General features: G+C 37.1%; 1 protein-coding gene across 2 annotated transcripts in view; it reads right to left on the reverse strand.

Moving 5' to 3' along the window:
- LOC107754670 (coiled-coil domain-containing protein 102A-like) overlaps positions 1-17,391 on the reverse strand; it is an 84,777-nt gene that overhangs the window by 7,525 nt on the left and 59,861 nt on the right. For both annotated transcript variants that reach the window (XM_016571212.1, XM_016571213.1), the window contains exons 7-8: positions 3,642-3,812; positions 2,978-3,081 (exon numbers count right to left, since the gene is read on the reverse strand). In XM_016571212.1, coding sequence (XP_016426698.1) covers positions 2,978-3,081; positions 3,642-3,812 — 275 coding nt within the window. The remainder of the gene's footprint in view (positions 1-2,977; positions 3,082-3,641; positions 3,813-17,391) is intronic.

Below are 17,391 nucleotides of genomic sequence, written 5' to 3' on the forward strand. Positions count from 1 at the left end.
GCATGCCCAGGAGACTACAGGCTGTCATTAAGGCTAAGGGCTGCCCGACTAAGTATTGATAGTTGTGTAAATACTGTCATACTAACAGCTGTCTTTGGTTGATTGTAATCCATTTGGTTGATTGTAATCCAACAGAGTTCTTGTTATATTTTATTACCATTTTCTAAACTATAGCGAATAAACTGTGATAATGTGAGAAATGTTGAAGGTGTCTGAATAAATTTAGGTTTGACTGTATCTATTTGGTAAATAAAGTTAACCAACTAACATTATACATACTCTTTTGGTTTCTGTACCCAATATTTTACAAATTTACAAATGTAATAAAAATATTGGTATCGGTACTCGGTATCGACAAGTACCAAAAATAAAAGTATCGGTATCGGGTGAGTACTGGAAAAAGTGGTATCGGTGCATCCATAATTAAATGATTATAGACTGAAGCACATACAGTCATTACCATCTACTCTCTGTAGAAACTGAGTGAGAGAGGAAGAGACAGAGACATAAATAAAAAAGAGAATTAGAACAGGGATGACAACAACGAGAGAACAACAACAAGCCACTAAGGGTGAAATAGAGATGAGAGACTGTGAGTTCACAGCTTTCCAATGAAGAAAGAAGCAAATAGGCACGGTGGGGGTGCCAAATGGTGCTGCCGGTGGGCTGAGCAGAGCTGCTGTCTCATGCTGCGAGACTAACAGGCAAACACAGCCGCTGCGAGTGGGACGGCGGGCGAGTTCACCTTGTTAGAGGAGCCAACCTCAATCATGAGATCTGATCCTCTTCTCCATGTCCACTGTGTCCACAGCAGATATTGTTGTTCTTGGTATTCTGGCTCCAGGGCATAAATTGGGCAGAGTCAGAGCCAGCTGGGAAAAGATGCGACTCTGAACTTCCTGTGGCATCAGATATGGGTATGAACTCTAAGTCAACACAACGACTGAAGTGCTATCAATTCCTTAATACTGTCATTTCCAGCCTTCTCCTGTCACCTTGACAACACTTACTCCAAATCAGCCTCTAGACCATCCGCTGTCTCCATGACAACTTGGACAAGCGCTCAGCTCCATCTGTCGCCCTATCCACCCAATCGATGCTATAGTGCTGAACCCTGGCCCACCTCTCAGAGGGGCGGTCTGATTGTTCTCGCATCCTTTCTTCAACTCTTCACTTTCACTGTGATGTATGGCACCTGCTGACAGCATAGTAAGCAACCTTTTCTCCCAACAGAGTGGTTCAAGTTTTTGAGCAAACAGAATCTGAATAGAATTGCTATTGCTCATACTTGGGGTTAGGGGTCTGTTCAAATCTCTAAGCTTAAGTATTAAACTTAAGATTGTAACATCCCACCGCATTTGAGCTATGGACATGAATATGGTTGGGAACTGAGGACATTTTTGAGAAAATAATTTAAAGAATACTCTAAACAACGGCAATAATGCAGAGAGTGCTACTTATTAAAATGCCCATATCTCTTGGTGTTCTTTGGATAACTAATTGAAAAAAATAAATAAATAAGCGTGTTTGTCTGTGTTATTTGTACTTGTTTTTAATATTTCAAGCCATGATATAATAAAGGCTTTTTAAAAAAATGTTTTGGACTTAAACTTGAATGCTTTTTGAATTTGGTTCCATTAACAATTCTTGCACATGCATTCTTCTGCCACTGCTGACAGTGTACTGTACTAAAATATTACTATCATATATACAGACAGACACACAGACAGACAGACAGACAGATATTTAGACAAACACACACACACAAACACATAGTATTTTATGAATATTTATATATTATACAGTTAAATCTAATTATTGACTCACATTTATGATGCTTCTAAAAAGTAAAAAGACTATGTAAACATTAAATTAGAATTAAAAAGCCTACATAAGCATATTTTGTATTCCATCATTTAGCAATGAAAGTGGAACTGTTTTTTTTTTCTTTCCCCCCCCCCCTTTTTTAGAAAAATACTTATTCCTTAAAAGTACAAAATTGTTAATTGAACCGTTTAGGAACAGGATTCACAAAATTTCCAACTATAGACAAAAATGATACCTCAATTTGTGCAATTTGTTGAGAAGTGTACTATTAATTTTCTAAGCAATCAGGCTTGCAATTTCATCTGGCAGACGATAAAATAAACAATACATTTAAAAAAAAAAAATGACAAAAGGACAGACTCGTATATAAGGACAAGAACATCACAGAGACATGGGGGTGAGCTCTTTTAACACGGACCAGTAAGCGACCACATAGAATGCCCTAGCAACCACTTAGCAATGCTCTAACAACCACCCCTAACTCCTGAATATCATGCACAGGCAAGCACCTCTCCTTTACATTACAATTATATTTTATGTCACAAAGTCAGCCATTTTTTTCTCAACAGTCTGGACTGAATCCAACTGACATCTCTTCCTATACCCATAAAGGAAAGATAACTTTGCACAAATCCAATGTTAAGAACAAAAAATCTGTAAGGCTGCATATTTTAGATAAATGACTTATGTCTTCATGACAATCTCATAATTTAATCATATGTATCCGCACAGGTGTGAAGTGGAGGAATTATGCCGTGTGAATGTCTTAATCATTAGAAGCTTTCCATCAAAGTCCCTCTAAACACCGCCATGCCTGTCACTGTTCTCTCCAGCTGCGAGGGGCCTGAGCCCACAACACTGCTTCAAGTCTCCCTGTTACTACGGTAACCCACAGCCAGGCAGCCTGGGATTGGCTGCGGGTAGGTGCAAGCCTGATGAGAGAGTGAGACTGAAAGAGAGAATAAGCCGAGGGAATCGATGACAGTTTACACTATAAACCTGCCATCTTATTCATGATGTTGGGTAACAGAAGCTTATCCTGTATTCATTACTGATCAAAAGACATCTGAACTGAACACAATATTCTCAAACGTATCGCACAGATTATAGAGAGACTGCCGAGTGTGTGTGCATATATTTATCTGGTTACCTGGATTGTAGGTGCTCCAGCTGAACTTGTAGGTTCTCTGTCTGCTCCACCTGCTCATCCAAGGACCTCTGTAGCTTTCTGGTCTGATTATGAGCCTCATCCAACTAAAACAAATGCATAATATGTAGTTTGGGGATCAAAATGTCTTAATGTGTCCTCACTATAGCTTACATTTATTAATCATGTGCGTATATGTCTAGCAAACTTAAAGATTTGGTTTTCTGTGATTTATTGAGAATTGCTGCAGAGAATACTGCTCATGTAAATAAGTCACTAATGCAATGTCTTGGACGCTGATGATCCAAAAAAAACAAAAAAACTTCTGACAGTCAAAACGGACAGGAAGAATGGGTGGAAAAGTATAAAATAATCAAATCAAATAACTGTTTGCTATAATTTGCAAAGGTTATTTTATATCTATATAATTTAGACAATTTTCAAACCGAATCAATTTGTTAAAAAAATGTTTAAAAACATAACACAACACAACACAACATATAACATAATATTATATCAAATATCATATCATATCATAATTTGGTGATGGGGCCCATGCACATTTACTAAAGTGAATAAAATTATGAACTATGGCCAAAACAAAGAAAACCACAGAACACACTTGAAGCAATAATGAATATAATTTAGAGTGAATGCTTCGGTTCACCTCATCTTCAGCCTGGCCCAGCTCTTTCTTTAGTTCCTCCACCCTCAGTCGGAGCTTCTTAACTTCTGTCTCATGCTGCTCCACACGCCGGTTAGCATGTGCCAGCTCGGCCATCTTCTCTTGGTACTGTTTTTTAACCTTGGAGTGAACATGCCGCAAATCTGCCAGCTCCTGCAAGAGAGCAGACGTACTGACACCAAGCTCCAGATACAAAAGCCCAATCATCATTACCAACTCGTATACTGCTAAGTGTCATTAAACTTTTCGTATAGTTTGACACAGATTCAATATAAAAAGTGTGTACTTTGAGAGGGTATTACAGTATATACCTTATCGGCCTAACTCATGAATATTAATTACGCCTCTAGCTATATTGGGATTATAGTCTACTGATTGTACAGTACATTCACTGGTTTGCAGAAGCTTCTGCCCTGTATTCTTTCTTTGCACTGCAGCCAAGCAAAACGAAACTCTTGAATATAAAGTGAAAGGCAATTTCTTAAGGTCCTATAATGGTTACTATACTCCTGCTTAAAACAAAAGGTGCTGGTATGAATTATAAAGAAAACACATTCTGAGCTATCTTCAATAGGCCTAGATCAAAGTAAAGATTTTTACATGCTATCCTTTTTAGAGAGAGAACACAGGTCATATAGAGCTGGTAACTTATCAGTAATAAAAATACAGCCTAGTACCCACCTAGACATTAATACAATGGGACACAGTGCTTCAGTTCTCAACACAAAAAAGGCTTTTTTTGTAATATCTAATCACCAAATAAAATGCCCCATGACCAACAAAGAACATTATGTTGCTAACAGAAGGTGAACTGCCCTCCTATAGTGTTTGTTTTCTCCTAGTATTATTATTTTGCTGCCATAGGAGTCTATTGCAGCCCACAAGGCAGAAGTGTAAAAAGTTTAACACAGTGATTGTCATGTTTGTATAGTACAAAGTTCTGAAAAATTGACCACTATGGCACAAGAGAACAGTGTGTTATTTCCATTACAACTGAAGATTTTTGCTCTGCCCTTTTTTTATACAGTTTTTGGGAACAGTGTAAATAAAAAAGCAAGGCAGAAACATTAAACTATGATTTGTTATATTATGAAAGCCATGGAAGTATCTCTTTACATCTACCATCTTGAAAACCACTCAAAACAGCCACTAGAAGCTGTGCCCTGATTAGGATCCGGAAACCGCAGCCTCAAGTATTGAAATCAGACAAGACAAACACTGACAATGTCTGCTGTATCCAGGTATTTGTCTAAGTTGAACTTGCGGTCAGACAAGGCATGATGAGGCATCTGAATAGAGGCAGTTCCTGGTATGCGCCATATACTGTACCAATCAACGAAGGAAAACAAAGACAAAACAAACTAAAGTGAAATAAAGGGGGCCTGTGAAACACACTCGGGATGATATCCCACTAGAAAACCCTCCTCATTTATGGACTTTTTTTATCTGATTAAAACAAACAACCAAAAGATCTCTTTACATTTTAACATTAACACCGAAGCCCAATTCACCATTCAGGCATTTTGCATCAGATTGGGCAGATTAATACAATGCTCTTTAACACAGAACACTGTTTTTTTTACATTTACACTATTGTTCAAAAGTCTGAGGTCAGTAAGATTTTTTTTAAAGAAATGAATACTTTTATTCAGCAAGGATTCATTAAAGTGATTAAAAGTGACATGATTCTATTTCAAATAAATGCTGTTCTTCTGAATGTTCTATTTAGCAAAGAATCCTGAAAAAAATATATCATAGTTTCCCAGGGCCGGTTCTAGACATTTGCAGGCCCTAAGCAAAGTTCATGTTGAGGGCCCCCCACCCGCAATTGAAACAAATATGATTCCTAACCTTTTTATTTGCACAACATTTCATTTTAAATTTTGTATATTTTTACTTATACAGTACCGATCAAAAGTTTGGACACATTATATTTTTTATGTTTTTAAAAAGAAGTCTCTTATGCTCATCAAAGTCTGGATTTATTTGTTCAAAAAACTATAAAACATTTATATCCACAACTTTGAGGTGAACATCAAAGTGTTCAAAAAGTGTTTGAGGATGTTTTTCCTAAATACGTAAAATAATGAATAATTAAAAGAAAGAACAATACATAATAAATAAATAATAACAAATAATACTTGACAGAGAAATTCTACATCCATGTATAATGCAATGGTTTTTCCATAACATTGGCAACATATAGTATATGACACAACCCCTTCAACATTTAAGTCAAGCACAATTACTTGTGCATATCTCTAGGTGATAACTAACCCAGTATGATCTATTTAGTGTTCTCCCGTTTCTGTACACACACACACAGAGAGCTCATACAAACCTCTCTATGGCCATAACAGTGAGGAACAAAGAGAGAGAAAGAAAGAGTCTAGGGAGATCGAGGGGGGTGGAAGTCAAAGCGAAGCACCAGAATCCATTAATAATATAAGAGGATAATCAAGTAGCTAGACAAATCTCATTCATAATGTACCTGCATCACATGCGCAACCAAACAGTATATTTGTTTTAGAGTGGGAGCATGTATACCCACATACATACTTTTTTAGTATCAATGGTTCAACCTTTTCATACTAATATGAAAGATTAGACCTTAAAAGATAGTAACAGCATAAGAGGACACAGAAGAATGAAAAGCACACACACACACACTTATACTCTCGAAGCCACCTGGCAGAATGAGAATCCGGTGTTCTATTGATTTCTGGGTCACTGGAAAGGAGGACAAGATCTACTTGTGTTTTTACTGAGAGAGCAGTTACACAGCATAGTTAACCCCAGAGCAAATCACACTGCTCTGTATGTGGAGCACATCGCTCGATATGGCCTGCTGAGGTCCTGTACGTGCAAGCGTGTGTGTGAGGGGTGATCAAAGATTACACAAGTGGTTTTGCCAAATCAAAATGGATTTAAAAACAGTCAATGGGATCATGTTATGTGAATTTTACCTTGATATTTTGCTACAACAGTTTATTGAACCATGTAAACAAAACGATTTAGTTTCCCCATTCCATCTAAATGTAAAATTTTAGATTAATCATTTTATTTTACATTCATTGTTATTATATTATATTACTACTTGTTTAATGATTATAACTTTTTAATTAGTTTCTTCTAAGTCAATTTGTTCTGGGTTGGTTGTAGAGAGATTGAAAATGAAATATGTAAAAAGTATCAGTAAAAATAACTGCTATAAACTGTTAAGCCAAAAAACTGTTTGTGGGGTATCACATGCAGCACTGCATATCTATAGGGAAGAGTGACTGATCCCTGATCACATCAGTCAGACCTTAACAGCTTGTGTGCAGATTATTTTGTGAACTTGTCGCAATGTATTACAGGCTTTGCAAGAGGCTGTTTTGAAAGATGGTGCTGCATAAACTAGATCTGACCTGAAAGCAAACTTGCCACCCCTGAGTAAGCATAGTTACGTGAGCAAAAAAACAGCCCATTTAATTTGAAAGGGTTAAAACAATGTTGGGAAAATGTTCAAATACATTTATTTTTAAAAATAAATAAAATAAGAAATAAGTTTACTAAATAATAAAATTACTAAATAATAAAACTATTAGAAACCTATTAATATAACTATTTAGAAAGGTAAAAAAAACAAATAACAACATTATTAAAAATTTAAATGAAAATAGAATTATAAAAATAAAAGCTAATTAAAAATATTAATAAAAACTACAATAATAAATAATACTAAAATAACAGATTGCAACAATGTATATGTAAATTTAATGCAATACAGGTGCATCTCAATAAATTACAATGTCGTGGAAAAGTTCATTTATTTCAGTAATTCAACTCAAATTGTGAAACTCGTGTATTAAATAAATTCTACATATACATACACTAGATATACATATACTACCCCAGCTGCTACACTACTGGCAATGTGCCTTGCCAAACCAAGTTCAATGATATGGAGAAAAAAAAAAAAACTATATATTGACTTGTAAATCCAGTTTGTGAAATGATAGACAGTCAGGTAAAAAAAGCTCCTTTGGTCATGCAAAACAGTGGTGAAACATTGTATGTGAAAGTAGAAAACTTCAAAGAAAAGATAGAGATTAGCTTGAGAGACATTTCAGAAACCATCTGAAAAGATGAAAAATACATGTTAAGTGGGGGGGCGGGGGTAACATTTCAAATGACATCATATCGAGAGAGAAAAAAAAAAAGGACCCTGTGATTTAACAGCCTTTTCCACTTAAAAGTTTAATTTTTCATCTGGGGTAATTTGGGCCTAGCCATCTTTGGTGAGTGTTTTGATAGTGAAAAAAAGTGGAAGGAAAGAGGGGGCTGGATGAATAAAACATGCCACGTCTTGATGAATGATCTATGATGCTACAGAAATTTACTGCAGCAGAAGGAAATGGAAAGTGAGAAATGGAAACCTGGGATATGGGAACAGACACCTGATCAACACATACAGATTTAGACATACAGTTCTACACACATGGGAATACAACGAGAGGATGTGAAGACAAAAAAATACTTAGTAAAATAATATAAAGATGAATGCAAACAGACACATACGCTCAGAATAAATGAATAAAGATAAGCGAAGACAAGGTGAAGCTGTACAGCCGCATGGGGGAAGGCTGTTAATTGTTTCCTCCTCACTGGCTTTCAGATCCTGAAATCTGCTTAAACATCTGGCCCACTGTGCTCAGAACATACACCTTGTGACGCTAGACACAATCACATCTCTCTGTCTCCCACTCCCGCTCTAAAAGATCAGAATTACATAAATGCACAGTCTTAGAATATTCTATTTCCTTTTCAATTTGCTTTTCATGCAGCAGCAACGAGAGCAGGGAGCAGAGCTTTTTGACATGCTCACCAAACGGTGTGCATCGAGTGGCTTCATGCATAGCCAGCTAAAAGCAGACAAGGCTTTAGGAGGTTGAAATATATAATATTATTTAGTGAATTATATTTAGGGATGGCTCGATATACTTTTTAAGAACCGATACCGATCCGATACCAAAAATTCTGAGTATCTGCCGATACCGATATCGATCCGATACCAGCACAGTTTTTTAAAATTAGTGTAGAATTTCTATACCTCAATGTGTAGGTCAATAATCACTCTTGTATGTTACATGCAATCTACTAAATATTGACAGCTTCATTATAAAGGAAAAATAACAAACAAAAAAATATAATCAAAATCTATGACAAAATACTATTATAAACTAGGTTAATGGATAATTCAGTAGCAAAAGTTACTCTAGAAAAATCATGAGTGCACAATAATTTTTATAAAATCCTAAACTTTTAGTGAAAAAAATACATTATTTAGTGGGCAACAAATAAAAGTGAATAAGTGTATGGCTAAATCTGGTAGGCCTACACATTGCTCTTTATATTGTTGTAAAATACATTCATGAAAAACAAGAAATATATTTATATATAAATATATACTATAGTAGTCAACATTTGAAGTGGATCAAAACCTTTCATCAAAGTTGTCCTAAAACCAAAACAATACCCATTCTTGTCTTAGGACAACTTTGGTTAACTTTTTTGATCCACTTCAAATGTATGTTACTGTATAAATTAAAAGTCATTTATTTTAACTGTATAGCAGAGTAATGAGGCAGCAACATATGATAGATAAGACGAACAAGAAAGGCTATTAATAATCTTTCATTGCGCAAAAGTATTATGATACTAAAGGCTACAAATACAGAGCGGCTCAAAGCGCTTATGCGCATCCCGTGCGCAGAATGACACGCTTGAAGCAACACGGAGTCACAGCGCACAGCATAGAGAAGTTCAAAGCATAAAGTGAAGAGATATTGATGCGTAGTGTATTAAATGTGCATTAGTTTATTGAGCATTTTCTTTTAACAGTTTTAAATTTCAGTTACTGTGCTCGTGAAGAACAATTCATAGTGCTCTCTAGTTTCTACTCCAGTCTTGTGATCTAACCAGATATCCGGTAGAAATTTACACGATTTAGAAACAGCACGAAACTCCAGCAAGATAAATTCCTTTTATGCAAAACCATTTATCTTTATTTACAGATTAAGTATAACATTAGGAACACTTAATCATCTTGGAGAGAGTTTCATCGTCTTGACTGTCATAACCGAACGTGACACACAGTTTGAATGCTGAATGGAGGATGACAGACAGCCGCTGCGGAGAGAAGAGTTTACGTGAACTTGACTTAAATATTCATCTGTACCTCACATTAAACTATGGAAAAGCTTCAGAACACTTGAAATATAGTGCACGGAAACTTTATGGTGCTTTATAATGTTTTTGTGGCTTTCGTGGGGCTTAATAATTACACAGAATAGTATACGCACTATATTGGATTTGGATCGGTCTCGTCTGACCGATACCCCGATTCAGCAGAAAATGCCAGTATCGGAGCGATACCGATACTGAATATCGGATCGGCGCACCCCTAATTATATTGGAGAAAATAGCTTTAGCTAAATAAATATGTAAAACTATTTCTGGCTGCTTTGCAGTTCTCTGACATACAGTAGGTTTTATTTATTTCTGGAGCTTAAAACTAACCCGGGCTTTCTCACTTGAATCTAACATAAGGAAAAAAGCAAACTCCACTCCTGGTGTGCATATATATTTACATAAAGTTCCCTCACACCCACATAACTAGTTATACAAGCAAGCCATGATAGCAGCCAGAGACTGTATAAAGCAGAGGATGCACTATGTAATACTCAGGAGAAATCATAACGCTCAATATGTAGGCTGTAGCCCTGCTCTGCAGTTAAAAGGGTCAATCGACTGTTAATTCTACAACATTAATTAGCTTGATCATCCCAAGAGAGAAAAAAGAAGAAGAAAAAACAGAAATGTTGTAAATGCTCATTTAAAGTATTTTTCAATATAAACTACAATCTATATAATTATTTAATTTATAATTTTCATTAAAACATACAACAATACAACTAAATAAACTAAAACATTACTATAACCAATTTAATAAATTATATTTAATACTTTTGAGCAAGGATGCATTAAACTGATTAAAAGTGACAGTAAAGACATTAATAATGTTACAAAAGTTCTCCATTTCAAATAATTAATAAATAATTATATTTATCAAAGACTCCTGAAAAAAGTATCATGGTTTCCACAAAAATATTAAAGAGCACAAAAATGAAATAAATAGTCATATAAAATTCATTTTAATATAAACAATAACATACATTATTAATATTATTATTATGCAAACATTTAAATTAAATTCAAGTCTTTCTCTATTCAAGTAGATAGGAGCTGTTTTTGCATGGCTGGAAACAGCTGCCCAGGGGCGTTACGAATATGGCTGCCAAGGGACTTTGTGGTAGCTTAGTGGCTAAAGATCTGGACTAGTAAAATAAGGTTGTAACTCCAAATCCACTAAGTGGGGATCCATTATCTGGAGAGTCCCTATTACTATGGAGTCCTTGAGTGTTGCTTCGGGAGAAATGCCTACATTAGGTTGCTTTACATAAGAAAGCATCTTCTAATGAACACAAACTTCAACAAGTGCAACTAAAATCCAGCACAACCCCCTGACCCTGCCTTACAGTTATCATTACAGCTGAGGATTAGATCAAGTCTAATAAGACAGCTAAAAGAGAGCGTGGTCTGGGGGCGGGACACCTCAGTCGATGGGAACATGGGGGCGATGTAGGAGCCGCTGAAGCCATAATGGTTTCTCTGCCAGTTAGTGCCTTCCTAACACTATTTCTCTTGACAGACTGAGAGGATGATTCACACTCTCCAGCTTCACAGTGGGCAAAAACAGTGGACCAGGAGCTATGATAAAATAGTGTCTGTGGCTTTTAGTGGCCTTGACCTGGGAGCAGGGAACATGCAGTCCAACCGGCCAGGAAAATGGATGTGCCGTCTACAAATATAATTTGCTGTGCCTTTCAAATGAATGGTGCTTTGTGAGCAATCTAAACTGCCTGAATCTAAATTGGAGTTCACCTTAAGAGTCTTCAGGCAGATTGGTGGTTTTAACAAGCAACCTTACAGACAGGGTCCAAAATTAACACATGCTAAATCAAGTAACAACCAAATGCAAGGTACCCACCACTTGGCTAATCACTTCATTAGGAACTGACACATAATGCTGCGAGTAACACACTGACCTGTTCTGTTTGTCACAATTATGCAAAGAAATTATTTTTAAAACTAATACATGTGACCCTGGACCACAAAACCAGTCATAAGTAGCACATAAGTAGTAACAAAAGAGGCTATATTGCTACAAATACATTGTATGGGTCAAAATGATCGATTTTTCTTTTATTAAGTAAAGATCATGTTCCATATAGAAATTTTGTAAATTTACTACCGTAAATATATCAAAAACGTATTATCATTAGTCATATGCATTGCTAAGGACTTCATTTGGACAACTTTAAAGGCGATTTTCTCAATATTTCGATTTTTTTTTGCACCCTCAGATTCCAGATTTTCAAATAGTTGTATCTCTGCCAAATATTGTTCTATCCTAACAAACCATACATCAATGGAAAGCTTATTTATTCAGCTTTCATATGATGTATAAATCTCAATTTCAAAAAAATTACCCTTATGACTGGTTTTGTGGTCCAGGGTCACAAATAAGAAAAAAATTAATAATTAAAATGTAAATAATGAAATAATGATTACACACACACACACATACATACATACATACATACATACATACATATATATATATATATATATATATACATACACACACACACAGTGGAGATCAAAATTAGAGAGCAACCAACAATTTCCTAAATTTTAAGGTCACTGGTTAGTCCTATTTTAAGTTATCCTAACGGGAGTAGAAGGGCAGTCTTTTAAGCATATTTCATAAATTAACTGAATTCTGAAGCACAGTATAAAAAAAACTTATATGAGATATTAAGAACTCTGATCAAAATTAGAGGACACTTACAGATACCTCCAAGTTATTGGTGTTAATATGGCACCTGGTGCTAATTTTCTTAATTATATGACAAACTCTATTTAACTGGCAGCATTCCTCTAATTTTCACTGAGATTTCAAGATGGTGGGCTGCTCTAAGGTGATTGAAACTCTGCAACATGAGGCAGTCCAGATGAAGGCTAAAGGGATGACCCTTTCAGCCACTGCAAGAGAAATTGGTCGTTCTAAATATATAGAATATTGCAGCTTTACAATGGCATTCATTCATTCAAGTCCCCCCAAAAAGGCTAGTCATCCACATAAGACAAATGCACGAGAAGACAGGATAATGGGGAGATTCTCAATGGGGAATCGGTTCATCACTGTAGCTGGAATTGCTCGCCAGTTCAGCGCTGAACAGGGTATGGATCTGTCTCTGCATGTTTAAGAGAAGTCGGACTGAAAGCACGCTCTGCAGTGACCAAGCCTCTCATCAGCAGAAAGAATCAAAAGGCTAGGCTCACCTTTGCTGAGGAGCATGTTGTGTGGAGAGAGGAGAACTGGTCCAAAGTTCACTTTAGTGATGAGAGCAAGTTTAATTTATTTGGATCAGATGGAAAACATTATGTTTGGCGTCAAACTGAGAAAAAACTGAACCCCAAGTGCGTAAAGTCAGTGAAAGGTGGAGGAGGAAGTGCCATGGTTTGGGGGATGTTTTGTGTAGCAGGAGCAGAGCCTCTTCTACAGCTACATGGCAGGGTGAATGCAAATGTTTATCAGAACCTCCTTCAGCAGCATGCAGTTCCTTTCCCTGTGAGCATCTCTCCCAATCTCCCAATCAGCCTGCAATTTTCATGCAAGACAATGTCCCCGTCACACTGCAAAACGAGTAAAGCAGTTCCTTGAAGCTAAGAACATTGAAATAATGAAATGGCAAGCATATTTCATAAATTAACTGAATTCTGAAGCACAGTATAAAAAAAACTTATATGAGATATTAAGAACTCTGATCAAAATTAGAGGACACTTACAGATACCTCCAAGTTATTGGTGTTAATATGGCACCTGGTGCTAATTTTCTTAATTATATGACAAACTCTATTTAACTGGCAGCATTCCTCTAATTTTCACTGAGATTTCAAGATGGTGGGCTGCTCTAAGGTGATTGAAACTCTGCAACATGAGGCAGTCCAGATGAAGGCTAAAGGGATGACCCTTTCAGCCACTGCAAGAGAAATTGGTCGTTCTAAATATATAGAATATTGCAGCTTTACAATGGCATTCATTCATTCAAGTCCCCCCAAAAAGGCTAGTCATCCACATAAGACAAATGCACGAGAAGACAGGATAATGGGGAGATTCTCAATGGGGAATCGGTTCATCACTGTAGCTGGAATTGCTCGCCAGTTCAGCGCTGAACAGGGTATGGATCTGTCTCTGCATGTTTAAGAGAAGTCGGACTGAAAGCACGCTCTGCAGTGACCAAGCCTCTCATCAGCAGAAAGAATCAAAAGGCTAGGCTCACCTTTGCTGAGGAGCATGTTGTGTGGAGAGAGGAGAACTGGTCCAAAGTTCACTTTAGTGATGAGAGCAAGTTTAATTTATTTGTGTCCGATGGAAAACATTATGTTTGGCGTCAAACTGAGAAAAAACTGAACCCCAAGTGCGTAAAGTCAGTGAAAGGTGGAGGAGGAAGTGCCATGGTTTGGGGGATGTTTTGTGTAGCAGGAGCAGAGCCTCTTCTACAGCTACATGGCAGGGTGAATGCAAATGTTTATCAGAACCTCCTTCAGCAACCTACTTACACCCTTATTTGTACCCAAAAGTGAGTAAAGCCTGACAAAATCGGCAAAAACCTCAATTTGTGGAACTGTAATAAAAATAAAGTAAACAAAGTTGTTTTTTACTTTTGAAATTGTAAAAATGCAGAAAGTTTTCTGTGAGGGGTAGGGTTAGGGGTGGGTTTAGGTTAAAAAGTGTATAACTATCTGTATATAAAAACAATAGAAGTCTATGTAATGTCCCCATTTAGATAGCCAAGTAAACGTGTGTGTGTGTGTGTGTGTAAAATAGTATATCAGTCTGGCGAGTAAACAAAAAAATTTACTAGCCAATGGCGATTATATTGCCAAGGTGTGCGTAGAGGGTTGAAACCCGATTGAAAATCTCTGGCAAATCCTTGAAAACAATGTTATGGCTAAGAAACCCACTCCAGACTAACTATGGAAGAGACTGGAAGAAGAGTGGACCAAGATCACACCAGAGCAGTCTGAGAAACTAGTGATATCCTGCAGCCGCAGATGTGCTGAAGTCATTCAAAGCAAAGGCCTCTACACTTCCTACTAATTTTTGACAGCTGTAACCCTCCAAAATATTAGTTGTAATCTTCTTTCATGCTACAGTGTTTGCTGTTCTCTAATTTCCACAAAATAAAGGTTTTTGTTAAAATCAGAATGAGCTTTATTGCCAGGTATGTTTACACATACGAGGAATTTGTTTTCGTGACAGAAGCTTCCACAGTGTAACAGAATGACAGTGACAGAACAAAAAACACAGATAATAAAAAATAAAAATAAATAAAAAATAGAACAAGTAAATAAGGAATAAAAATATATAAATTGACAGTTGTATGTGCAGGTATATTACAATAGACAGTTTTTGTATGTACAGATACTGTATATTATGTGCAAATTTGAGGTGTAGACCGAGTATGAGTGTTAGATAAATAAGTGTATGAGTGAATAAATAGTGTGTGTTCCACAGTTATTGTTAAGTGTTCATGAGATGGATGGCCTGAGGGAAGAAACAGTTCCTATGTCTGGTCGTTCTGGTGCTCAGTCCTAACTGATATATGATGTTACAGATTCCGTGAGCTCGTCCAGATCGTTGGTGGCTGCTTCAAAAACACTCCAATCAGTGCAGTCGAAACAGGCTTGCAATGCCTGCTCTGTTTCGTTGGTCCATCTCTTTACAGACTTTACTACAGGTTTAGCAGATTTAAGTTTATGCCTGTAAGTTGGTATAAGATGAACCAGGCAGTGGTCAGAGAGTCCTACAGCTGCTCTGGGGACCGAGCGATATGCATCCTTTATTGTGGTATAACAGTGATCCAGTATATTACTGTCTCTGGTGGGACATGTGATGTGCTGTCTGTATTTTGGCAGTTCACGGGAGAGATTGGCTTTATTAAAGTCCCCGATAATGATTAAAACAGAGTCCGGGTGTTGTTGTTCTGTCTCTGTGATCTGATCAGCGAGTTTCTGTAAAGCGTAGCTAACGTGTGCTTGCGGAGGAATGTAAACACTGACGAGAATGAATAAGCAAAACTCCCGCGGCGAGTAGAAAGGCTTACAGTTAATGAAGAGCACTTCTAGATCTGAACAGCACATCTTCTTTAACCGGAGCACGCCACGGAGGCAGCCATCATCGTCGGCGCCATCTCACACCGATGCCTTGTTTATTTTGTCAAACATGTTAGTATACCAGTGGTATACCAACAGCTAATATTCCTCCAAATTTTGAGAGATGAAGATTATCAATATTTCAGAAAAAATTAAGTATTTATAGATTGTTCTCTAATTTTGATCTCCACTGTGTAAATATATATATGCATACATATACATAGAGTACCATTATAGAATTTAGAATACCATTTATGCACAGTATTTGAAATAGGTTAAACAAAGCTTCATTAAAATGCCACAAGACAGACGCACAGACAAAAACAACCATGATCCTCTGCTGGCCTTGTGCTGGAGAGCGGAGCTGGTAATGTTGGTGCACTGCAGTAAGGATTTTTGAAGCAATAAATTGCAGCATGCAAGAAAGGCCTCATTCTCACTACATCACATGACATTTAACCCAGACATCAGATTTAAAGTGAGACTATTTCACCTGATCTAGCCCCTCTTACTTTCCTCATTCAATTCTGAGGTTCCAATTACTTTTTCCTTTGCTCCCCTTTTCTATTTCTCACTCTCCTATGTCACCTCTTCCATTCAACATCTATGTCTCACCTTCATTACCTCCATGCAATTTCACAGTGCAATCCATTGTCCTCTGTGATTGTATTGTCCATCCGTTCATTTCTTCCCCCCTCTCACAATCTCTGTATTGTAAGTGAGATGAACACTGCACTCTCTTTCGGCACATTATCCTCATATCGTCATCCTCATCAGTCTCTCTCCCTCTTTTTTGCAGATTGCCTTCTGTTTAACCTTCATTTCACCTCACCTACTTTTCTCTCCTATCGGTCCTGAGAGAAAGCTTTTTTGCTTACCGAGAGCTCTTTCGAAAAAAAAAAAAAAGCCCTGGACCCAGACATCGGTATCAGAGCTGCTCAACCCTTACATATCAATGTCTAGGCTTATACATCATAATTTCAAATGTTCTGAATCAACAAATATGCAAATCTGGAAGAAGATTTCCCTTGAGCTCAGATCCTCAACTGATTTGTCAATGAGAAATATAGGGGGGAAAAACTTGGATCATTTAGTTAATGCATTCTACACATTTTCTACAGCACATTCCACACATACATACGTCCACCTTGTCGTTTGTCCCTTTGGGTTAGACAGCGGGCTGTAGATCAGCATTAATAGCATGTTGTCAGTGCTGGCTAACTGGGACATCAGCCTCAGTGGCTCATAAATAAGCCGTAGCAGTAGGTGCTAATGGGTTAATTTAAACTCAGACCTGCGCTAATAGGCCTCCGCTGACTGGCGTGGGATCGCGGCATGGGACAGCTGACTAATGTGTGGGCATGGTCCCAACACATAGGAACTCTACTAACACAGTGTACTG

The sequence above is a fragment of the Sinocyclocheilus rhinocerous genome, unplaced genomic scaffold (assembly GCF_001515625.1).
Source record: "Sinocyclocheilus rhinocerous isolate Xijiao unplaced genomic scaffold, SAMN03320098_v1.1 scaffold742, whole genome shotgun sequence".
NCBI lineage: Eukaryota > Metazoa > Chordata > Actinopteri > Cypriniformes > Cyprinidae > Sinocyclocheilus > Sinocyclocheilus rhinocerous.